The sequence below is a fragment of the Rhynchophorus ferrugineus genome, unplaced genomic scaffold, assembly GCF_030347505.1.
Source record: "Rhynchophorus ferrugineus isolate W39M unplaced genomic scaffold, kcgeb_rfMv2 rfM7, whole genome shotgun sequence".
Classification (NCBI taxonomy): domain Eukaryota; kingdom Metazoa; phylum Arthropoda; class Insecta; order Coleoptera; family Curculionidae; genus Rhynchophorus; species Rhynchophorus ferrugineus.
Window position 1 is genome coordinate 30,325,280 of NW_027472586.1, and position 27,167 is coordinate 30,352,446.

At 34.5% G+C, this 27,167-nt stretch overlaps 2 protein-coding genes across 3 annotated transcripts in view; both read left to right on the plus strand.

The window, feature by feature from the left end:
* Nucleotides 1-7,855: 7,855 nt before the first annotated feature.
* The window catches only part of LOC143199700 (obg-like ATPase 1), a 57,537-nt gene continuing 38,225 nt past the window's right edge, over nt 7,856-27,167 (plus strand). The window contains exons 1-2 of one of the 2 annotated variants that reach the window (XM_076409689.1): nt 7,856-7,978; nt 8,828-9,013. In XM_076409689.1, the coding sequence (XP_076265804.1) occupies nt 8,829-9,013 (185 nt within the window). In that variant the 5' untranslated portion in view covers nt 7,856-7,978; nt 8,828. Of the gene's footprint in view, nt 7,979-8,022; nt 8,151-8,827; nt 9,014-27,167 lie in introns of those variants that run through there. The other variant, XM_076409690.1, reaches the window with a different exon arrangement.
* LOC143199696 (adenylate kinase 9-like) lies at nt 20,170-26,333 on the plus strand. The gene has a single exon (XM_076409680.1). The coding sequence runs from the start codon at nt 20,302-20,304 to the stop codon at nt 26,185-26,187; it is 5,886 nt and encodes a 1,961-aa protein (XP_076265795.1). The 5' UTR covers nt 20,170-20,301; the 3' UTR covers nt 26,188-26,333.

Here is a 27,167-nt window from a genome sequence, read left to right on the forward strand (position 1 = left end):
ATTTGTTATTCCATACTTATGTTCATAAGATACAAGTAAAGAAAGAAGTTAAAGCTGAAGTAAAGAGCTGAAGTTGTTACAGTTTGAAAGTAATCTTTGTTATGATACTTTATTATAATGTTCAGTGGCGTAGTAATTTATACTTATTAATATTTTGTAAATTATTGAAGGCTAATGGAAATAAGATTTAATTAAATGCAATTAAAAAAAATTTAGTGATTGTTAGTTCTTGAGATTTTTTGTATATATTTTAATATGTTCTAATATAACATTTATTGTTTTAATTAAAGTTATGTATCAAATACATTTCCGATCTTATATTGAAATTACTGTGAAAACAAGTTTTAATAACATATCATTTATAAATTCGTCCTTTTACCCTATTATGAGACAAACATATTACTAGTTCAAATAAATATGTGAAATGGTAATAATGATTTAGAAAAAAAGTAATGATTTACAATTGAAATATGACCAATGGAAGAATTGCCTTGTATCATTTCGATATATCATACAATATGTTAGAGAAATCATTTATGATATTGGACATAATCCTCTAACCAAATTTTAACTCAATATTAATCCTCCTCGTATTGTCGTCATAACTGTCATTAATGTCAATTTCAGTTAAGATCTCCATCAACTACCTGACACCCAGTATTGTCATCCACGAACACCTCGTTCAAAGATCGTCATTGGCATCGGACAAGTGAGCATCTATTATTTCCGAATCGTTTCCTGTCCCTTTCGACATCATCTACAGCACAAAGATGGCATCTTATGCGGACGGTAACGTAATATCGACGCATTATCATCACCGTTCGGACCCGATACCGACAAAAATAGCCGGTCCGGAAACGACGATTCTTGTGGCCGATTCAGGCAACAATTGCGGTTTCTCGACAGTAGCAGAAACGGTCCGGATGCCCTTCCGATGTCACTATTATCGTTCGACAGCGGCCGAATAAATTTCTTATGAAACAAGACGTCATGAACGACAGCGGCAGCGTCTTGGTGTCGCACAAAGCCGCCGACGTTCTTTTCGGTTGCTCTTTCTTCCGCTACATTGTACGCATCTTTTGTTACACGCACGCAGAATGATTACTTAAGAAATGCTATTTTAAACCCATCTTTACCAGCTGACATCTTTAAATTCAGTTTAATAATAACTAGTTGAACAAAATATCTATGTTACATCTAACTATCAATAACACAACTGTACGACAAAAATGTCGTTCTTTGTCCTAAAGTTTATTTTATCATTTTCCGCTTAGTTATGAACAAAAACGAAAAAGAAATATCTTTTTTTGTTATAAAGTTTGCTTTTTTAATAGTTATAGTAATAATACTCATATTTGAATCACTACATAGTATAAAACAAAGTCGCCTTTTCTGTCCCTATATCCCTATGTGCGCTTAAATCTCTAAAACTACGCAACGAATTTTGATGCGGTTTTTTTCAATAGATAGAGTGATTCAAGAGGAAGGTTTATATGTATAATACATGCATAATATACTAAGGCAACATTGCTAATTTTAGAGGTTTCTAACGTGATGTCGTAAATTAACCTATTTTTTTAGGCTTATTTAGCAATTAGCAAAAACGCTGCCTAACCCTACGAGTTAGATCAAATTAATGTACTACAGTATTGTACACCATAAAAAGGTCTACAAAAAAGTCCGCGATGGTATATGTTTATCTTTTAGGGATAACCCACATTAACCATTTTTATTGTTTACTTTTTACGTGAGAAAATGGCTTATTTACGAAGCTATTTTAAGCAATACGGCATTAATCCTTATCGAATAAGTACCTTAAATACAGTGTGCAATTAATATAGATCAATATGGTTCCTTACAGCATGTAAATTAAAGAAATATTTTCGGAGATATTACAAATTTAAAATTTGCGTTTAAAAATGTGTAATGTAATAAAAATTGTATGAATTCAGATATTCCAAAGATAGCAAGAAATCTTCATAGTAAGTATAGGGGAAGAGGAATTGTTTTACTCCAAATTTAATGCGTGCAGGCCAAGGGTAGTAATGAATGAACCAAAAATACTGGATCGATTTTAATCATGTTTTCATTGAGTGACATAGGCATATATATTTTATGCCCGTGCAAAGTCGGAGCGGGCCGCTATGTTTTTATATTCAACGTTCATATTTTTTCTGTAGTGTATTTAATTTAGTATAAGCATTGCACCCGTGCGAAGCCGGGGCGGGTCGCTAGTTATTTATAAATTTTAATTATTTTTAATATATTGAAAAAAACCGCGCGATCCGAGTGGGGTTTAAACGTTCACACAGGGCTGACAGATGGTACTAGAGTGTTAAACAATGATCAGGGTTTTGTACAAATCTAGAATACCTTAAAATGTCGTCGCGAAAGTGTAAATATGATGCTGATACATTTTATTATATATGTGGGCAATTTATTAAAATTCGAGACATAAAATACGAATTAAATACATCTCACGTTCTCTGTGAAGCCTACGAAGTATATTTTAACTGTCCTGTTCGGAATCGAGACAAGACATGTTGGTTGTAATAATTGTAAAAGATGTTTGGAAGGTGATCAGCAATTTTTTAATTAAATGGTGAAATTTAAACTAATGTCTATTAGACATTAAAATCTGTTTCTATATTTTAGGCTGGTATCGAGGTGAGAAAAGGTCAAAGAAATTTGCAACACCAAGAATCTGGCGAGAACCAAAAAATCACGTTAACGACTGCTACTTTTGCATTGTGAATCCGAGTAAAAACGTAAAAGAGGTAAAAATGCAAACCCTATCGAATACCCTGATCTGGAATCCTCTTCTGCTCCGAAAAAATTATATCGGAAAAGTAGCTCATCTCTTAGTTCTCAAAAAAGTAATTCCAATAGGACACCAGAACAAGCAAAACACCATCTTCTTACTACAGAAGATTTTTAATGTATTAAATAGGAATTTGAATTTACCAAAAATTAAAAAACACAGTTTTTAGGCTCTCGCTTAAAACAGTAGAATTTGCTTAATGATGTTAATATCACGGATCATGATAGGAGGATGGGATAAAAATTAACACCACAGATTTTGAAAAACATCGTTCAAGCGGTTTCCTCAATAAAAAAGCAACCTTTTTCATGTTATATATTTTTTTTCGTCTAATTACGGCCTAAAGAATTGGAATTTAATGCTTTAAAGTCAAACTCGAATTTTGTGTTGACCTGTGTAATCAGTACAATGACATATTTACTAAAAAAATAGGATAATAGATTTAGAAAAATGCGTTTATTTTTATTCTATATTAGAGCGAAAATAATAATCTTCCTCTGAAGCTTATTTAATAAAACAGCACGTAATGCAGCTGCACTGAATATTAATATGGGCACAGTCAGCACAGTTTGAAGGACAAGATCGCCGAAAAATGGCCGCATTTGAAGATAAAGGAAGTGCTACTTCACCAAGACAACACACCGTGTCAGAACTCCGTGAAAACGATGACAAAAATCAATGAATTAGGCTTCAAATTGCTTCCTCATCCACCGCATTCTCCAGATTTGGCCCCCGGCGACTATTTCCTATTCTCAGATCTCAAAACTGTCTGTATTTTGGGATGCGCATGGAATAATTTTCATTGACTACCTTGAAAAAGGAAATACCATCAACAGCTGCTATTGCATAACCATTATTGGACCGTTTGAAGGATGAAAACGGCCGCATTTGAAGAAAAAGAAAGTGCTGCTTCACCAAGACAATGCACCGTATCAAAAATCCATGAATTGGGCTTCGAATTCCTTCCTCATCCATTGTGCTTCCTGTATTCTCCAGATCTGGCCTGATTTCCTTTTCTCAGATTTCAAAAGAATGCTTGCTGGGAAGAAATGTTCATCCAATGAAGAGCTGATCGCCGAAATTGAGACCTATTTTGAAGCAAAGATCAAATCGTACTACAAAAATGGTATCGAAAAGTTGGAGGGTCGCTATAATCAGTACATCACCCTTGAAGGGATTTATATTGAATTAAAAAAAATAATTTTGCCAAAAAATGTGTTTTACTATGGCAGGCCGGGGACTTTTCAATTAACCTGTTATATTATCATTAAGTGTACTTCCTAGTTTGTTCTAAAAACAAACAAACTTTCTTACACTAGTTTAAAAAATGTTAAAATTTATTCAGAAAACATCAATGACAGGAAGTGTTTTTGCATCATTTTATTGAAAGAATAAATATCACAAAATTAGTTATAATGTAGTTTACTATAAAAAAGAAGACCAACAGCGTAAGATTAAAATAGTGAGCATAAAAACATATAAAAGGGACTCAAAATATTTGTGAAAATTTGCTAAAGTTCAGAAAATATAACAAAAGACCAATAAGAATATTTATTACATGGGTAAAACATATTTATATATTTGTTTTTTAATTGTCGAAATTAAAATATTATAATGAAGATAAAGCAATAATTAAGTTTATAAATATATGTAAATCCCTGTAAGTAATAAGTAATAATATGCACTAGTAAAACATTAATTAAACACGTAACTGAAATTAGAATAATATACATGAATTATTATGAATTATATAGCCGTGACAATATTAACAAGATTAACAGTATAAAATGACTTTCAAAGCTAACAATTGTACAAAATATAAAAAGTAGTCTAATACTGGGGTATGTTAAATTCATATATATTAGCATCCTTGTTGATAGTAAATGTTAAAAACATACATATACATATGTTAACATGTTGCATACTGCATACTTTATAAGAATATATAAGAAATGTATGGGTATCAATAGTTTTACAGACAATATTATACTTATTATACAAAATACAAACATAGTTGTACTTTTGTAGACGATTACGACTTCTTACGATTCTTACTTTGGATACATCGATATTGAAATATAACAGGTCAATTGAAAAGTCCCCAGCCTGACACATAGATGGCGTTACTAGAATTAAATCCATATGTTTTTTAGACCTAACCCTCAAAAGATGCGTGCATAAATTTGACAGCTGTCGGATCATTAGTTTGTGAATTATAGCATTTTAAGTGAAGCAACTTTTGTTATTGTGGAAAATAATGGATAAAAGGGAATTTCGCGTGTTTATAAAATATTGCTTTTTGAAGCGAAAAATACAGTTGAAGCAAAAACTTGGCTTGATGCTGAGTTCCAAGACACAGCCCCAGGAAAATCAACCTTCAAGGATTGGTATGCTGAGTTTAGACGTGGTGAAATGGGCACCGAAGATGGTGAACGCAGTGGACGCCCAAGAGAGGTTGTTTCCGACGAAAACATTTAAAAAATCCACAAAATGATTTTGAATGAACGTAAATTGAAATTGGATGAAATAGCAGACACTCTAAAGATATCAACTGAACGTGTACATCATATCATTCACGAATATTTGGGTATGAGAAAACCCTGTGCAAAGAGGGTGCCGCGCGAGCTCACTTTTGACGAAAAACAACGACGAGTTGATGATTCGGAACGTAATAAACCCAAGTTTTTGCGTCGATATGTGACAATAGATGAAATATGGCTCCATAATTTCAGACCGAAGTCTAATCGACGGTCATCCAAGTGGACTTCACACGATGAATCAGGTCCAAAGCGTGCAAAAACGCAACAGTCGGCTGGCAAGGTTATGGCGTCTGTATTTTGGGATGCGCATGGAATAATTTTCATTAACTACCTTAAAAAAGGAAGGACCATCAATAGCGACTATTACATAGCGTTATTGGTCCGTTTTAAGGAAGAAATCACCGAAAATGGCCGAATTTGAATCAAAAAGGTGCTGCTTCACCAAGACAATGCACCGAGTCACAAGTCAGTGGAAACGGTGGGAAAATCCATCAATTGGGCTTCGAATTGCTTCCTCATCCCAGCGACTATTTCCTATTCTCAGATCTCAAAAGAATGCTCGCTGGGAAGAAATTTTCGTCGAATGAAGAGATGGTGGCCGAAACTGAGGATCGAAGGACAAATCGTACTACAAAAATGATATCGAAAAGTTGGAGGGTCGCCATAATAAGTGTATCGTCCTTGAAGCGAATAAAAAAATAAATTTTGTCAGAAAAAAATGTGTTTTACTAGGGTAGGCCGGGGACTTTTCAATTGACCTGTTACCATATTTGATATCAATTTTGTTTTACATCATTCATTATGTTTTCATACCATACCATTCATTATGTTTTCATTACATATTTCATATATATTAGTTTTCAGTACCTCAATAAAAAACTTTTGCTTTTAGTATTTTAAGTAATTTAAATTTTAATATTAAATAATAAGTTAAATATTGAGTTAACTTGTTCAATTTTCAATTCCATTAATTGTCCTAAAATATTAATAATTGCAATTGCATTATGATGAATTACATCTTAACGAACAACGTATTAAATAATAACGTAAACAATATCGTTAAATAAACGTATTCCTCGTCTAATATGGACCTTTGAACAATAAAAACGTGATACATAAACATACTGATTCGAAATGTTGTTAATTTTATTTAAGTGCGCATGTGCTCGATTAGCCAATAGAAAAAATTAAAATTTTTAAAGTGTCAAATAATAAAATGAGAATAAATATAACAGGAATTTGTTGATTTCTTAAGTTTGCAGTATTGCAATATTGGCCAGACACTGCATCTTCAGATTAATAGCAGATTAACAACAAAGAGTTAATTACATCGAAATTCGAATTCTAAAATCGCGTAGAAACCTATCAGGAATTGAATCAATTTATAATTCTTTAATATTAATATTACAAATATAGTATATGAAAGAGATTATTTTTATAAACGATCTAAAGATCAATTCAATTTTATACAATAACAAATCAGAGGAGGCCGTCCCTTAAATTAAAGATGGAGCAGCTAGTGACTCTACACATAAATTAAATCACAACATACGATTCTAAATAAGCATATATTAAAGCGTATTGGGCTGGTGAGTCAAAAACACTATCTAAATAACAAATAAACTTGCCTAATTCATTGATATGTTTAGCATTAGAAAGCTTACGACAATTCGCGTTTTAAATACGAACCACTTAATTTATATTAATTGTTAAACTTATTTATTAGACTTGTTGCAACATGTTAAACCACCCTATTTAATATTATATATCGATAATCACATTTTGCAGTTTATAAAATGCAAAAAGTAACATGATTTGATAAAATTAAATTAAAATTAAATGTATTCTACACAAATTAAATAAAATAATTGTTCAAATAATAATAAATACATTATATTTGGCACATTTTAAAACTAGGCTCGCATTTATGCAACTAGTAAAACCATCTGTAAAATACCCATATTCAAATATATATTATTTCAGTCTCTTCGGTATTTTTTTTAAAGATAGCAAATATTTTTTTAAAAGATAGCAAATTACAAGACTTACCTCGATTATACATTTTCAGAAAATCCATCACCTAGAAAATATCCACATTTAAATTAAGGACATATTTCAATGATTTGTAATACTCATACGGAAAAAATTGTTTTATTATCCGTGATACAGTAAATTAAAGGATAGTTGTTTAGTACTAAATAATTTTTCATTGATGAATATATTAATTAAATACAAAATAAAACTTACAAATAAATAAAAATATCTGAAAAATTAACCAACACTACTTCAGAAAATTGGGAAATGCACTAAACCGGAATTTGTTTAGCAGAAATAAAATCAAAGCCTTCTTCGCACCATATCTATGCAAACAACTAACCATTGTAAAAAATATGCTATGTTTGTTGTCGATGCTAATCGTTTTTTGTCTTATATATCTTTATATATATTTATATATATATATATATATATATATATATATATAGGTATATTCGATTAAAGGATAGATAGCGTCCGAACAGCTGTCGCTGTCACTTAACCTCTCGGTTGTGTTGATTTTCCAGTTATCTGGTATTATTTCCTAATTAAAACTATTCTAAGGCAGGAAAATTGTATTAAAGTAAGTGTGAATGGTTTAGTTTTGATATTTTATCATCGATTTTATGCGCGAAGTGTTTTTAATTAACCAACATATGATCTTTTAATATCGTGGTGTGATTTGGAGGTTAGAATAATTGGCCATTATATTACGGGGTTATTTTGTGGTGTGTATTGGAAACATTTTAAGGAATGTGAGTTTTCTAAACCGGTGATTTCTGTTCATGTATTTGTTTAACTACAGGGGTAAATTGTTAGTTTATTTATTAAGTGGAACAAGCACATTTTGCGTGCTGACATCTCTGGGAGCCGGGCGGAACGTTCACTAAGGCTGGGTTTACACCAGACGGTGGCGTGCCTATGCAAATTTCGACTTTTTTCGATTCCGCCGAGCTTATTTTAGTGTTTCAAACAATTTTATTGATTAAATCGGTAAAATCGTAAAATATATGTTCACGATATGCCGCCCGGGGCCGGTGGTACGTCAAATTATATTAATACGGAGTCGCGGAATTGCTAGTAAATTCGAAATTGCTGGTTGCGTAGGGTTCGGACTGGGTGATTAGAGCCGTTTTATACCGGCCAGTCTGGGGAAAAAAGCGCGCCGTACAATTTCGGTATCAGATTGAAAATTGCTATTTTGTAGAAATTAAGTTGCCCGACCGGCTAATACGTGTTATTACGCGGACTGTACCGGAGAGAAATTTGAATATTGCAAAAATCGCGAGAGCGGACCTTTTGTTTGTTCGCCCGCTGATCCGTATCATTGTCCAGACTCGTTAATACGCCAAGGCAACTTTCTCAGACGAGTCCTGATTCGTAAACGTTACATGCAGTTCTTGTGATTCAACAAATGTCTCGTTATTTTCAGAATGCCACCGAAAAAAGTCGCAGAGCCAGAGAGGAAGCCTATGATCGGCCGGGTCGGCACCAATTTGAAAGTTGGCATCGTTGGAGTTCCCAACGTCGGTAAATCGACGTTTTTTAACGTACTCACCAAGAGTTCGGCAGCAGCTGAGAACTTTCCCTTCTGCACCATCGATCCCAATGAAAATAAGTATCCCTTTTAGTATACATTGACAGTCACTAAAATATAACAGTATTATTTAATAAATATCAACTTATGTCCAACTGTACCAGAAATCACCATCAATATTTTTCTCAATTAAATATGTTGACCCATTAAAAATGTTCCAACACCATTCGTTAACTTTCAGCAGTTATTTTAATTATCATTTCTATAAGTTAGAAAGTTCTTCAGAAGTTCTATAAGTTACACTGTTTATTATAATTGCTTCAAATATGGTTGATAGTATTATATTTCCCCTGGAAAAAGATACGATCAGTTCAACACTTTTTATATAGTATTATAGAATAGTAGAACAATTTCCACTATGAATATTTTTTTATTTGAATCAAATATATTTTTCCAAAGCCATCATTTGCGTTTTAAAGACTGGTTGGTATGTGGTATATGGTGAATGGACAAGGAATGGGGAACTTCAATCTGTGTAATTACTTTTTAGAAATTAAGGATTTGTGACATTTTACCATTTCTTAATTCAAGCATTCAGGTGATTCAATATTTTTATGCCTGTGGATAGTTATTCTCTTTTCACAATAATCATTCAATATTCTCAGTATTTTTATAGCTTTGGAACGTTTTAACTTAATCTTCTATTCACCAAGCTAAGATTTAAGGTGTTCCTTTGATCTCAAAGTTTTTTCTTTAAATTACTTTTTATACTTAAACAAAAATAACTACTTAAATTTTGTTAATAAAATATAGTAGATATAAAAGAGCAACATTTAAACAATATTCAAGAGTGGACAAAGATATTAAGTTAATAAGAGTTATTAAGTGTAATTAAGTTATTAAAGTATAGAGTCCAATTAATAATTTGGTGAGATTCAAGTCATTCATGATGAACAATACATTTCCATCCCCATCAGACACTTGGCTTCACCTTTCATGGCTTCAATATGGGTTTTGCAACCGTTTTTTTTTGGGGGGCTTTTGGGTATCAACCACGATTGTTTCACACATTATTCCATTTTCCTCGCCTATAATCATCCGTATCTAAAATGGCTCGATTTAGTTTCGTTTCAGCTATTCACAAATGGAAATTCGGTTCATTCAATTTTATAATAATATATATATTATTATAAAATAATGTGGTATAAATTAATGTGGAACCCACGTATCCATCTTCCTTTAGTATCCAACCTTATGTAAGTGATTTATTGAGGCTGTTTTGTCGTCGATATTTAGTTCCATAGCAATATTGTCGGATGAAATATGTCGAATGATGAAAATATAAAATATAACACTGTTGAATTTGTATGAAATAATTCAGTAAGTGTTGTCGCTAGATAAGATATTCGTTATTTTATGGTGTGAAAACTCATACAACTATTTTACATAGCATTTTCCATCATTTTATTGCAAATATCAAAATATCGGTCGGAACTAAATCTGGCGAATAGGATCTCTATTGTGAGGATTAAAACTTTTATTCACTGGTTGATTTAATGTGAGGAAAATGATCTTACCTTGATGATAAAATATGTTTTTTTGAATTGCCAGCAAGGTTTTTTTTAACGAATTTTTACATACAACTTGTCCAAAACCTAACTCGCTTCAATTTCGGACTAGTAATAGTAATTACTATTTTTAGTCAAATGCACTATGCATTTCGGTGAAATCTTTCTTCTTTTGCTACTAAGTACGTCTTGTTACAAACTTGACATATTAATTTACTTACACTACAAAATTTAAGTCATTTAATTAATTTTACTCTATTTGTAACAACTGAAACTAAACTTACCTTTTACTCTCCATATTTGTAATCCTGTTAAAATGCTGAAATGTTAACTAAAAGGCCTTCTTTTTGAGTAAAAAGGAACGTCAAAATATAACTTTATAAATAGCCATATCAAACGCTTTAATAGTTAAACAAATAAATGTCCAACGTTTAATCAGAGCAATACGGTACATCGTCATTTTTTTTCAGGCACGCTTCTTGCAATACCATGCAGTGTTGCCAAATCTTGCAAAAACTATATATTCTACTAAATACTAAAAAAACGTTTCTACTCTATTTTTTTTGTCAAAACAAAATATTAAAGTTAATGTCAGAAAGTCTTGTTAAATATATTATTTTTCAAAATAAAACAAATAGTCTAGCTGTAAATTTGGCAACATCGACTTTTAGCATTTCGGCTTGCGGCGAGTAGATTGCGCCGATGAATAAACGAATAGTTCCGAAAGTAGCCGAATCTCTGGACCGCGATGATTTTTAATGTATACTGTTAAAAATAAGTCGAGTGAAACTAGTAGAACCAAAAATAGTAACTAAAAGTACACGACTGAAACAGTCGATAGTAAACAGTAACAAAATCAGTCGGGCCGAAAATAGCGACTGAAACAGTCGATAGTAAAAAATAGTCAATTACTAAACGGTCGATAGTCGTTATCAGTCGATAGTTCCCAACACTAATTATTATGATTTTCAAAGTCGCAGTCGAATATATGTTTGTATCATTGTTAAACACAAAGTTTATAAAAACTCTTTGAATTGGACACTAATATGCTCACTATCTTCGTGCAACAGGTCATTTCAACGGCCTGAAAGGGGTTGGTTGTTGTTGTGAAGAAACCCTTCGAGTAATGATTATTTCAATACAATCGGATATTCAACTATGCATTATGACTCATTTTGAATGTTTGAATCATAGTTTTTTAAAAATTTACTAATATATTATTACTCGTCGTTGCCAACTAACTTACAATTTGTCTACAGTGACTTAAAACTTGGTACATATCTAAGAAGGCCCATTGGCCTTTACTTAGTCTCCAAAAAAAGTTAGTAGCATTTTTCAGTATTTTTACCATCTAGTAGTTCACTACACAACTACATAAGATCACACAGTTTCACGGGATCACACAAGAATTGCAGCACTTTGGTATTAACATGGGAATGAATATCTTCATCAGGGTGTGTTGTGAATCTCTTGATTTCCTCTATGACAATTGGATTCCGGAGGTCTCAGTATAAGTATTTATACCGATAGTACCTGGGCGTATCCACCACTTGCATTACGTTGATAATACCTATCGCAGAACATCCCTTTAATTGTATTCCATAGGTCCATATAGGTTCTAGTATTTGCTTGTATCGCAGCAACTCATTATGTACAGATGATTTAAATTTTCTTCCAAATAACCTTTAAAATTTCCTATTTTGGCCGGCGATTAAAGGATTTTTTCTTATGTGCATTCCTGTTATTTTTCTAACCTTCGTAGATCCATTTGGTCTCGAGATCATTCATGTATTTTTCATTAGTTATGTAACTATAAGTTTGATGATTTAGTTCAACCCCATATTTGTCCCCATAAGTGCAAATAACAGGTATAAAATGGATAAAAAGAAATTTCGCGTGTTGATAAACGCGCGTGTTTTTGAAGGGAAAAAATACCGAAGACGGTGAACGCAGTGGACGCCCAAAAGATGTTGTTGGAATGGCCGTAAATTGAAATTGAATGAAATAGCAGACAGTCTAAAGATATCAACTGAACGTGTACATCATATCATTCACGAATATTTGGGTATCAGAAAACTTTGTGCAAAGTGGGTGCCGCGCGGGCTCACTTTTGATCAAAAGCAACGACAAGTTGATGATTCGGAGCAGTGTTTGAAGATGATCAAGCGTAATAAACTCGAGTTTTTGCGTCGATATGTGACAATGGATGAAACATGGCTCCATCATTTGACTCCGAAGTCTAATCGACAGTCATCCGAGTGGACTACACACGAGGAACCCGCTCCAAAACGTGGGAAAACTCAACAGTCGGCTGGCAAGCTTATGGCGTCTGTATTTTGGGATGCGCATGGAATAATTTTCATTGAGTACCTTGAAAAAGGAAGGACCATCAATAGCGACCATTACATATCGTTATTGGACCGTTCGAGGGACAAAATCGCCGAAAAACAGCTGCATTTGAAGAAAAAAAAAGTGCTCCTTCACCAACACAATGGGCCGTGTCACAAGTCAGTGAAAACGATGGCAATAATCTATGAATTGGGCTTCGAATTACTTCCTCATCCACCGTATTCTCCAGATCTGGCCCCCAGCAACTATTTCCTGTTCTCAGATCTCAAAAGAATGCTCGCTGGGAAGGAATTTTCGTCGAATGAAGAGGTGATCGCAGAAACTGATTGAAGCAAAACCTATTTTGAAGCAAAGGACATATCGTACTACAAAAATAGTATCGAAAAGTTGGAGGGTCGCTATAATCAGTGTATCACCCTTGAAGGGAATTATGTTGAATAAAAAACTAACTTTGCCAAAAAAATGTGTTTCTGTGGTAAGTCGGGGACATTTCAATTGACCTGCTAGGATTTATAATTTACTGATAAATCAATCTCATGATCTTAGGTCAAGTTGGGAGTATCTTCCGACTAACCAGTACAGTTCTTTGATTTTGAATTCTTTGCCTTAGAAATAAATCATCACAGGTCCGATAATGAATTGAAAAATAAAACGAATAACTTATCATAATAACGAATAACGATTAAAAATTACATAATTGTTTTATAAATCTAAAATTGATGTGAATAAAATATGTTTTTAAAGAAGGCGCTTTGGTGTGATGCAAACAAATGTGATGTTCATCTACAAAATGTTGATACTATTTAATTCCGCGTAACTATGCACAATTAAATATAATTGCCTGTCTGCAGGGTATTGTTTGTTCGAATATCGAACATATCTTTCCCTAGATACCAGTAATAAAAATAACGAATAATATCAATTACCTCTAGATGAAATTCTATACTTTAACCATAATTACAAGTAAACTGCGGACTTTTCAGAAATATGGAATAGTATAGTGTTATTATCAGTGTCTTATTACAGTCTTTCTAGCTGTTGTCCTAGCATTACTTACCTATTTCTTGACATATAATTTTATTTTTTCTTCGCCTCTCACAATACCCGGCGTATTTAATAGCGTTACGTAATTATATTTTATTCTGTTTTTACTATATTTATCGTTAGTTTTAATGATCGCTGAAATATTTACGCTTATCTGAAACCTGATATTAGATCGAATTATTGGATCGTACAATCGATAGCGAGCTTTCTTCTATGGTAGCAATGTTGACACTGTTGCGTATTGGAAATACCAACGTTTAAAGTGGTTATTTAACTGACTTTGAGATTAGTCGAGTGATTAGTGTCGAGGAAAAAATAATTTCGTTTTTTTATGTCGGTTTTATTCATATATATTTCCAACCTTAATCAGTGATCATAACTATCACTACAGAACTTCAGAAATTTCTGGGCGAAAACCATATGAAATTCACAAGCCTCATTTGAAGTTAGCTTTACGCTTTTAAGAGAGCTTTACAGATACTAGAAGAAAAATTTGTTGGTTCTCCATAAATACCCATCAAAATTATTTTAAGAAATGACGAAGTCTAAAATAATATTTATTTGTTATCTTTTCACAACATGGGTTACGGTATAATTCATGACATTCATCACTTTTTTCTCTATTTTCCTTGCATTCATTTTTTTAGGTTAATATTCACCCTTCCACCAGACACTACATTATCGGTATTTAGTCGGCATTATGAACACTAACTGCATCACTATTTTTAAGTTTGGGAACAAGTATTCTCCCGAAGTCCTTTTAGGACGAAACAATTTACACAAGTAGCATTCACCATCAATAACATCTTCATAAAGTTCAAGTCTATGTTGATCAAATTGCAGCATAGCATGAGCTCTCACTTCGTCATCTGATTTTTGGAACTGGAAATTGCTTTACCACTGATACTAGTGATTTAATTTGTAGTTGTTGAACTTCTGATGGATTTTCAGCGGATATAAAAGAAAATGTTGGCAATTAGGATTAATTAAGATCGCCGAAATCAATCGCCTGGTGAAAATTCTATAAAAATCTGCAATAACAACACGAGCTACGTTTTCATCTTCTTTCAAAAATTCCATACTTTCTGCAGCTTTTAAACCAATGTATGTCTTGGTCTATATCTAAAGAATGTGTTGAATTACTAAACTCAGCGTTTAAAATATTAGCGTAGGAATTCCTATCAATGTTATATTTGCGATGAGGTGTCAAAATCCCCGCATAATGACAATCCTCGATCAACATGAGATTTTTCGAGGATTGGGGAATTCCCTACAAATTGACGTTGTTCGTTACTGTTGTCGTAATGGATGACAATTCTTTCCTAGGTCTTCATCAGTTCTGGCCATCTTCTTGATTGTCTGCTTCAGTCACATTAATACTAGAGAATCGAAGTAATGATTTGGCAAACAGCTCAAGATGAATATTTGCATTCCAATGCCACCAAACACCACGCTTTCTTGGTGTCAATGTGGGTTTGCAACCTTTTGTGAAGCATCTCCGGGATTTGATCGCCCATAATCATTCATTAGCTCGACTTCATTTCATTTGAGGTCCTGTTCACTATTAATTCATGTGAAACCCGAGTATCGAGCTATTTAGGTATCCAGTCTTATATAAATGATTCAAAACATTTTTTATTGCTGATGTTTAACGATTCGAAACGATTTTATTGTGATATGATAAGATATGTCGACTTTTGCATACAAAATAGCAGCATTTTCCGCAAATTGTGTTTTGTCGACATAAAAACATTATTAGATAGATTAGTTTTTGACGAAATTTAATACTGTCTAATTCATATCTGTTTTCCAACTGAAAAAGCAGTTACGAGGGAAAAATTCTCGTGAGAAGAAAATATTGATATCATTATTAAGTCTTATTCTAATACTTAAAGGCAGTTGGTAGCTGAACCCGTTTAAATAATGGAATCTCCTCTTCATTTGACGTAAATGTCTTCCCAGCGAGTATTATTTTGGAATCTGAGAACAGGAAATAGTCGCTGGGGGCCAGATCTCGAGAATGTGCTGACTGAGGAAGCAATTCGAAGCATAATTCATGGATTTTTGCCATGGTTGTCACTGACTTGTGACTCGGTGCATTATCTTGGTGAAGCAGCATTTTCTTTTTCTTCAAATACGACCGTTTTTCTGCGATTTCGTCCTTCAAATGGTCCAATAACGCTATGTAATGGTCGCTGTTGATGGTTCCTTCCTTTTTCAAGGTAGTCAATCAAAATTATTCCATGTGCATCCCAAGGTACGGACGCCATAACCTTGCCAACCGACTGTTGCATTTTCCCACGCTTTCGAGCTGGTTCATCGTGTACAGTCCACTCGGATGACTGTCGATTGGACTTCGAAGTGAAATTATGGAGCCATGTTTCGTCCGTTGTCACATATCGATGCTAAAACTAGGGTTTAATACGCTTGATCATCTTCAAACACTGCTAAGAATCATCAACTCGTCGTTGTTTTTTGTCAATAGTGAGCTCGCATGGCACCCACTTTGCACAGAGCTTTCTCATACCCAAATATTTGTGAATTATGTGATGTACACGTTCAGTTAATATCTTTAGAGTGTCTGTCTATGTATCAGACCGGGGACTTCCAGCCTGCAAAATAGCCCTCTAGAGTGCTTTTTCGTTAGATAAAAATCGATTTTCACGAAAAACATTGTTGGGACATGTTGTATTTGTTATTTGTTTGAAGAATATTTGGAACAATTTGTTTTGTAATTCACTGATTTTAACGGTCTTCTGCACTGCGTGTTTCTTAGCCAGACAAAAACTAAAATTGACTTTATGAACTACAGATTTCGTTCATATTCACACACTACTACTCTTCGGTTTTTCTTTTTACGACAAAAGCTAAAATTGACGTTCTAAGCTACGGTTTCGTTCAAATTCACACACTAGGCACTTTTTGGCATGCTGGTTACGAATTGATTTATCTCATAGTTTCCAAGTTATAGGCCATCGAATATTTACATTCTTCAACTGTCCAATGCATTTTTCTTAATACTGCAAAACCTAAAATTGACATTATGAACAACGGATTTCGTTCAAATCCACATGCTAGGTGCTCTTCGACATATTTCTTTCTTTCTCTTTTTCTGTCCAAAAGCGTTTTTCCACTTATTCCATGAAGTATCTTCATATCGGTTTTCTCTAGTGTTGTTTAGTTTTCAATATGTCAGGACGAATTTCTGTGATAACCGCTACGTTTTATTATATTTAGTTTCATTAAACTGTTCTTAATTTGTAATGTTCAAATTCTTTTTATTTGATGATCGATGACCTGATAATTTTCCAAAGCTTGAATTTGTTTTTAAACACTATGGTAATGTTGTAATGCAAAACTTTAGATGAGCTGGGTAAAGATCGTCCTCATTCTGCAAGATGATAATTGAAAAATGCGTCATGTGATTTGAAAGTTTTGATTAAATTTTATTATATTTTTTTAAATACAATTGTTGATTTAAATATTTACTCTCAATAAGTAGAAACAGAAAAATTTGCAAAATCGCATAAAAAGAACATTAAAATTGATTTGTTTATCGAATCTTATAATCTTATGTTTATTGAATTGAATCTGAGGAAATTAGTATCGCAGCAGTATTTTATGGTATCGAAAAGTTGTTCCAATTGTTCAATATTTTAGAGTATGATAAAATAGTATGTGTATAATTTTTAATACTTTCTAACCAACAGAAATGTTAAGCACGACAATATAATACCTGACGGAATGCTTGATTTAGTGAACTTTTTTTGATAATTATAGCTGCAAGAGAATGGACTATTTGGATTCTGATCTTCCTAACTTTCTAACATTAATATGAAAGAAGCTACTATTTTTAACTCTAGGAATATATCTGCTTAAACAAAGTCAATCTCACACTGACATAGGCCTTAGCCAAACAGTGTTGTAGTCTATGTCCGATATCAATATACATTATGACAAGCAAGTACACAAAATACATGGCCATAACAAAAAGAATAGGTTTAAGACATAATACTCATTAAATAGTTAGTGCGACTTGTCAGCGGCTGCGTATGTTGAGGATACATTACTCCACAAATATCTCCGGATTTGGCGCATGCGCACCCTCCTGCATAGAATAAACCATAGAAAGAAATAAACTATATTGCCTTCCTTTTCTAATGGCGGTACATTCTTTTCGACTCGATCCGTACCGTCGATCAAATCAAAACAACAATAAATTCTAGAATATTTAGATGGTGTGTTACATTAATAATTCTATAGTTATAATAATTAAATTATTATGTTATTCTTGGTGGCCTAACATACATTGATTTTAAAATATGGAAGAACAAGGGTAAGTGAAGAATGTAAGGTTACATTTTTAAAAGTTATAAAATCCAATCGGTATCAATTTTATTTATAGTGGGAATGTTAGTTGCCAAATTTATAACACATCATTTTCAACGAAATCGAATAGGTATCAATATATGCCGAACAGAGAAGAAAATTATTATTGTTGTGTTGGAAATAGTCAAGCCATTAATGAGGTTTGTCCATCAAGAATAATAGCAAAAGTTATAGTAACTGGTAATAATTAGACATTTATTTTAGATATAATATATTTTAGTAATGATTTAAATTCTATTTTATAGCTAAGATATAGCTAGAATTTGTTAAGAGTGAAAGTCGAAGAATCTGAAATTGAGAGAAACCATTTTGCTAAGATTGAGGAACAGTGTACAGTGATACCATGAAATAATTAAATTTGCTAATAAAAGTAGACATGGATCAAATAAACAAAATCAACGGCACCCTAAAGATCTAAAGACAAGGAAAATACACTGCATTATTATGTAAGAGTATAAGTAAATAAATTATTGTTTTGTAAAAATAATGATGTATTGACTGAGATTTCTTTCAGCTTAAAAATACGATAACCCATTCATTTTAGGCTAGTAAATGTACAATATGATAATCGAAATCTCGAGGTAGTCAATTCTTTAATGGGGCTTATGGATCAAGAATAGTAGCGATCATAGTTGATCATATTTGGAGATTTTTAGGAGAATTTCACTGCTTTCATATATAGTGGTTGCTATTTCGTTTAGTTTTAACTATATTGGCTGTATTTGATCTTAACGAATTTGTTTTTTTTTTATGGTATGTGTATTTATATGGTTCTTGGAGTTCTTGTTCATTGTTCAAATATGTAAATTAATTTAAATATGGTGTTTTATAAAATTAGAAAGGTATATAGAAATTATTTTTATTATTTCGTTTTATTCACTGTGTGTACTATCGTACTATTGTTGTATTCGCTACTGTGTACAAAAAAAATTGTTATTTCCATAATTTTACCATTTTATGCGCCAAACTCGGATTATTCTCCGTTTTAACATTAAATGTAACGTAACGTATGTTGTACCTGTACTATGGTACTTAAGGTTTTGATATATAATACATAATAATATAATCATAAACTTTAGTTACAAATATTTTAGTATACTTAGTTTTTTCCTATTTTACATTAAAGAAAAGAATTGGCCAAGCAGCCTAATTTTTACCCAGCTCCTTTCGGTTATAAGCAAATCAATGCAATGTGTAAGCAACCACTTCAATTTAGATTTTCTTCACTTATGCTTAGATACATTTCAAATATTATTTTCACATTATCTTGTAGATTAGTCTGATATTACAATTCGTCCTATAACTGTTACTTCAGATTTCGTCTAGTAACTGAAAACTGTTTTTTTCTTTGAATGGCTTCATTCGCGCCTGGTCAATTAGGTTTATTTTATTTCATATTTATAGCGTTCAAGCTGCGTAATCATAATTTTAAATCTTAAACACTTTTTTATTACCCTTAGTAGTTAACAATCTGCCTCATCGGCAATATATATTTCTTATGATAATTAATATATATATATATATATATATATATATATATATATATATATATATATATATATATATATATATATGACATGTAGAATATCACCTCAGAGGGTATTTATTCTGTAATGTATATAAAAAAATCTATTTTATATTCTATATTAATTCTATATTTGACTAATCTATATTTTCAAATATTAACTCTTTTAGAATATGCCCTTAAGAGTATTCTAGAAATTTAAATTATTTTCCGAGAAATAACTTCATTCGCATCACTAATGTGGCATCTAAAATCGAAACTTTAAACGCGTTTTTCTCGAAATTACGTTTTTTCGAGAGTGTTGACATAATATCTCAAGTTCTGCTAAACCGATGTACTTCAAATTTGGTGTGTCACTTCTCTATACATTCTTCTATCTAAATTATTATTAGAGTTATATTATTTTAGTATTGAGTTTTCTTAAATTTATTTTCACCGATCTTTTTGTTATACCTGTAATAATACTACCATGACATCAGAGTGACAGATTTAATATGTCCTGCAACATAAAACCAAGCAAAACAAATTTTTACTTACCCCTTGATGATAATGTTCAGAATTTTCCCGTTGATCAGACCGTAATCTTCCGGGTTTCGAATTTGAAGCACGTACCCTTTCTAAACTACAATGAGGACGAGGAAGAACCGACAAAATGTGACGAATGGTATCCTGGCGCCAACTCTTACTACAACTCCGTTGAGGATATCGATCCTTTGAACAAAGTCAACTATCTTCTTGCCACGCCTGATGTTGCCAGCCAATATTGCCAAAACGATAAGCAAAATGTCTACAAATATGATGCTTACACAGAACGAGAAGCTCAAGTACGGTACTTAGAATCAAAACCAGTTTCGTTTATTATTATCGGGAAGCCAGACGTTGGCCAGAAGGAGCTCGGCAGAGAACTGGCCAAATTCTGGAACTGTACGTTCATCGAACCCCAAACTCTCATCGAAGAAGAGATCGAATCGGGTGGAAGAGCGGGACAATGCATTGAGTTTAACTTGCGATGTGGTAGAGCGGTCAGTATTGATGTCATCTTAAGGTTGGTTCAGAACAAGGTTAAGTCCGAGGTCAGTCGACATAGAGGGTTTGTAATTTGCGGTCTTCCGGTGATTCCCAACGACCTTTTCGAGGAGGACCCGGTATCATCCGAATCCGCCATATTCACCGCTAAAGATATATTCGATGAACTCGTTACAACCATTACCGAGCCTGTAATTGCACCCAGCAAACCACTAGTGTCGGTGTCATCGAAATTTCGGAGCGTGATGGGCCTGGATTCGGTTCAGCAGTCAACGTTGAATTTTGAATTTGCAGAAAGTAAAACTCCCGATCCTGTCCAATCGACAGAGTCAGGCACCCAAAGGGAGATCGGTCTAGATTACGAGAAACAGCTCGACTTTTTATTTAATCTCCTGGAAATGCCCTTCTTCATCATCTATATTTACTCCAGCGGAATCGACACCTTAAACAAAAGAGACAGTAATAGATTCCAAGTACAAACAGGTGACGTGTTGAATTTGCAACGCCTTTTCTACAACAAACTCTACCGGGAGATATTCATATCCGATTCCGGGATGGATTTTAACGAGGACCTTTTTGATTCCGACTTTTTAGATATCGACGACTTTAGATTGAAGAATCTTGTAAAGTTACCGAGCGATTTTAAGGCTAGCGTATCATCTCAATTGGATTACTACGACTGCACGGCCTTAAACTTTATCAAAAGCAGGGTGATATCTCATAATCCTGAGTACTTCATTAAATTAGATGCCAGGACCACCGTCACTCACATGTTAAATATAGTGAAATCCAGAATAAAGATTATGAACGTTCAAGTGGTCTTAGTTCCGCAAAAATTAAGTTCCGGTGACTTGGAGACGCATGAGACAACTCAGGTTACTTTGTTAGATACAGAAGATGAGAAAAGTGAGAGAACTACCGATACCAAGATATCCATAAGCCCCAAGGAGTATTTCAAGGAGCTGAGAAAGTTCAACGTTCCCAGCAATATGTTCATGTGGTCGTGGAGTGACTGGAATACATTATGTCCTGTTGCTATGAAATCTGGAACAATAAAACAAGGCAGCTCCAACTACGCTGTACAGTTCATGAACAAGATTTTCTTTTTATCTGACTATGAAGCATTCGCGAAATTTACTGACAATCCACGTCCATATTTGCTGTATCCATTCCCTCGAACTAGTTGCAAGATGATGATCTTTGGTCCGAAGCTCAGTGGAAAATCTGCTCTCGCTCGTTGTCTGGCTTATTGTTTCAACGGTACTGTGCTCGAAGCTGGTAGCATCATGAAAGAGTACATGAACCAGAGACACGACGAGTACCTGGAGAAAATCAAACAGCAAGCCATCGCTGAAGCTCTGATTCTGCTTAACGCTCAAAGACGCGCAGAAGTCGAAGAACTGGAGAGAGAACGCATCGAGAATATCAAGGAATGGCTCAAAACCGTCTTGTTGTTATTGGGACAAATGAAAGAAGTACTAGAAGAGTTGGAAAAGGTAGAGAACAAGGAACATTTCGAGATATCTTCGTTTCCCATGCAGATGAAACGAATTGCCACTCAAGATCTTCTGGATGACTCGGAGGGAGCGATCGCTCTGACAAAATTACGGGAGGAAGTTTACGGTATGGGGGTGCCAATATATAAGATGGACGTTAACACTTGGAAAGGCCTGATAACAGAGAGGAAACATTTACTTCAATATTTACCACCCGAATTGGCACAGAAGCACGTTGCCAAGCCAGCCACAGTTTTCGACGAATTCGTCCAAGACCACGTAGCTGAATGCTTGTCTAAAGCTGGTCTGGATGACATACAGATCAGTGGTAGTGGAATTTTGCAGATATTTCTAAAACACATTGATATCGCGGAGAAGAAGTATCAATCCCAGGGCCTGGGAAATGGAGGATGGATCATCGACGACATGATATGCAATCTTTCTGTGCTTCAAGAATTTTTCCCCTCATATATAGGCGACGAAGTGATACTTCTCCACGATCCAGATGGAGACTTTCTACTTGAACGTTACAAGAACCGAGAGAATACATACTTCGACGATTACAGAGATTTTTTCCGATCTCAAGGCCTAGTCGATGCTATCTGGCGTAGCCCTTCCGCGAAATCCACGGAAGTCACCAGGAAAAACTTCGTCAGGACTATTCTAGACAATATTCTGGATTCCGATGAGTTTTACACCACCCCTGTGCAAGATCAAGTCGATCAGAAACCCCGTCTCGATGAATGTAGAAAGGAACTGAATCAGTTTAACAAGAACTGGCCCCAAATAAAAGACTTTTATCTTCAGCACAATATCACCCCAATTGAAATCAATGTTCGTGGCAAGTCTTTGCCAGATATTTTTCGAGAGGTTATCAAAACTATAGAGAATCGTTACAAAGCTCTGCCGGAGTTGATTGAAGAAAACCCAGAGGAAATCGTCGATGTAGATAAGGATGAAACAGATCGAACCGATGCAGAAGACACGACAATTATAGAGTCAAAATCAGAGTATTTATCGGAAAAAAGTTCCAGTCAACGTGATACCTTTTACTGCCCGGTTACATTTTACGAAAAATGGATACTATGGAGAGGGAAGGACAGGTTCATGGCGAAATACAATAACCAAGACTACTCGTTCTGTACAGAAGATGACCTGAAAAAGTTTCTGGAGGATCCGTCGAGGTATGTTTTTTCGCAACCACAAAAAATCCCACCACCTAGGATATGCATCGTTGGCGTAACCGGATCTGGAAAAACAACTTTATCCAGGGCAATTGCGAACAATTATGGTTTAATGTATGTTAGTTTCGATGATCTATTAGGAAAATCATCATCCACTGCTAAATTACTTAAACAAGAAGATGACATATTAGAGAAAAATGTCGAGAAAATCGAGCGATATTGGTTAAAAGAACCTTTCCGATCTAGAGGTTTTGTTATCGATGATTTTCCGAGAAGCAGGTCTCACGTCGATTTCATGACGACGCACAAACTGATACCTGACTTGGTTCTGTACCCATCCTCTAAAGAGGCGTATTTGAAAACGAGGTTTGTTGATCGAGCTCTGAAATCGTGGCAAGAATCCGTAGAAAAACACCGACAGGAGATTGAATCCCGCCATAGCAAGGCCCTGGAGAGATGGAGAGACAACAGGACGACTCTATTCAACGAATTAATGGAAGAGAAACGCCAGCAACGTTACTCTAAAAAGCTGGAAGCTAGGGATGATGATGAGAAAGAAGAGACAATGTCACAAGTCAGTTTCGATTCAGTGGCGGAACAAGAAGATGTGGATGAGGTTAATAAATTAGTTGATTCGAAGCTACCGCCGTTGAAATTCGATGTACCTCTAGAAAATCCTGCTGAGTTTTTATCCAAAACAGAACCGTTGATTTTCAATAGGATACAAAAAGATATGACATTGATTGAGAGCATTCGAGAGAAATGTGTAGAAATGTTGATACCATTCGCTGAAATTGATCTCAATCTCGACAACTTCAATAAAACCATCATCGCTAGTTACCTTCTAATAGAACCATTAAAATTTCGCACTGCGTCTTTCCTGGAGAACACATACGAGGTGAGTTTGGAATTGGCCGACAGATTGTTGTTATCTGGATATTTTTTCCTAAGCAAATTCGGAAAAACTTGTCCTGTACAAGCCTTCAATAACACCGTCCCCATACAGTCCTATATGTTGGCCGAGGAAAGAAACTGTTTATATCCAGTGATACATCGCAGTTATATATATTTCGTCGTTGGTCCCGATAATAGAAGCAGGTTTTTAGCCGATCCTTTGAAGTATATCAACGCAGAATTTAAACATCCTTTGATAACCTTTAGAGTAGGTGTTACTGGACCTCCAAAATGCGGTAAAAGTAATTTAGCGCAAAGGATCCATGAAGAATACGGATTCAAGATCATCACCCGAGGTAGTGCGGTGAGGTACGTTTTAAAATATTTACCGTTATCGGACTTGGCTCAAAATATGGAGACAGTGTTGAGAAAAGGTTGGGAATTAACTGATGAAATGGTTATTAGATCCGTAGAAGCTGCGAGTTTCGATAAGAGAGCTGCAACTTTAGGAATTGTTTTTGATGGGTTCCCTAATAGCATCAACGAGGCGAAACACCTTTCTATTTTAGACATTTTACCCAATATCGTGGTGGATATTGGGTCTAGCTTGGAGCAGGTGCGACTTTGTTTGTCGAATGATGTTTCTAGAAGTCTCCCCAAATATAGCGATGGATTTATGACACATTTATATGACGAATGGAAACGGGAAGCTGACAATTTTCGAGCATGGTTCGACCGAGAATATCAAGGCCTGACGAAATTATCTATAGCTCCTTCTAGGTGGGCTTTATTTCATCAGTGCAAAGACTATTTGGAAACCATGTTCTGGGAGGTGATTCATTATCATCGTCATATTAGGGATGAATGGCCATTGAGACTCGGGAACATGCTGGTCACGCCTTTGGAGTTTCTTGAACGACAAAGCATCTTCAAGCATTATTGCCCGGTTTGTTTACATTTCCTCAATCGGTTGATTTCGAGTGGCGAACCGCCGGATCGTACGGGCTTGATACAGTTCCGATTCAACTTTTACTGGATCTGTAACGAACACGTCGAAATGTTCCTGAAAAATCCTGATAAGTTTCTTCCTCCCGTGAACAACCACAAAATGCCATCCAATCTCCCAAAGGCGTTGGTCTGCACTAAAATACCCGACAACGTGTATGAAAATGGTGCTTGTGCGATTTGTTACAAGGCAAACCGGGTCATCGTCAAAGGAAAATTGGAGTTTGCAGTTTCGTATAATGAGAAAACCTATCTCTTTGACTCGAAAAACTGTCTAAAAACCTTCCTGAGTAACGCCGAACAATACATGGTTGGTATAGAGTTCCATCCTCCCCAATACCCCGACCTTAACTACAAAAAACTACCAATTCTGGGCATGCTAGAACAATACTTGGCCAACTATGTCGTTAAGGGCGTTACATTCGTGGCCCAGAAACGTCCGGTGATACCGGGATTGAACGTGGAAGCATCCGCGTTAGTTGGTTTAGGGTTGTTCATCAAAACCCAAGACGAGAAATTGGATTTTCGGCTGAAGTGCTTTTATGAGGAAGGCTTGAAGCTCTACAACGATCGAAGGGAGAAATTGTTAGACCACATCGAGACAATGAAAACCTACAGGAATCCTTACGTCCACTACCAGGAGATACTTCCTCCTTTCAAGCTTCCGCCGTCTATTAAGAGCGAAAGTTTGACGACAATGGTATCGAGAATTGTAGATCAATGCGTGGATAATATGGACCTTTATCTCTATCGATCTCCTGATAATTTTGATTAATATGATTATTCAATATTTTTCTGTTGTAGTTTAATATTATATGATATTAATGCATTAATTATATTCTTTAAATATGTTTACACTAGATCTTTGTTATAATGGAACGGAACTTTCTGTTTCGCTAATTTAATAAAAAATATTGCCTACAAACATCAGTGCTATTTTGAAACATCCAAGAATCCTTACTATTTTTGCTATTTCAACGTATTGTTAAATAGTTGTCAGATAGATCAGAGGGATCAATATCAGGCAAATATAACCAGTGCTATGGACTTTTCCAGTCGACGTTTCCATCCAGTTATCAAGGCTTAACTCAGTTTTTGGTTTCAGTTTATATATCTAACAGGTCAATTGAAAAGTTCCCGGCCTGGCACATAGTTGGCGCTACTAGAATTAAATCCATATGTTTTTTTAGTTAGCCCTAATCCTCAAGAGATGTCTGTATAAATTTGTGAGCTGTCGGATCATTAGTTTGTGAATTATAGCATTTTGAGCTGCTTCACTTTTGTTATTGTGAAAAAAATCGTTAAAAAGAAATTTCGCGTGTTGATAAAATATTGCTTTTTGAAAGGAAGAAATACAGCTGAAACAAAAACTTGGCTTTATGCTGAGTTTCCGGACAAGGCCCCAGTAATATCAACCATCAAGGATTGGTATGCTAAGTTTAGACGTGGTGAAATGAGCACCGAAGACGGTGAACACAGTGGACACTCAAAAGAGGTTGTTACCGACGAAAACATTTATAAAATCCGCATGATTTTAAATGACCGTAAATTGAAATTGTATGAAATGTCAGACACTCTAAAGATATCAACTAAACGTGTACATCATATCATTCACGAATATTTGGGTATGAAAAAGCTCTGTGCAAAGTGGGTGTCGCGCAAGCTCACTTTTAACCAAAAACAACGACGAGTTGATGCGTCGGAGCAGTGTTTCAAGATGATCAAGCGTAATAAGCCCGAGTTTTGCATCGATAT

What these genes read in the sequence shown, in the direction of transcription:
- LOC143199696 (XM_076409680.1), top strand. Translation starts at nt 20,302, where the DNA reads ATGTCCTGCAACATAAAACCAAGCAAAACAAATTTTTACTTACCCCTT.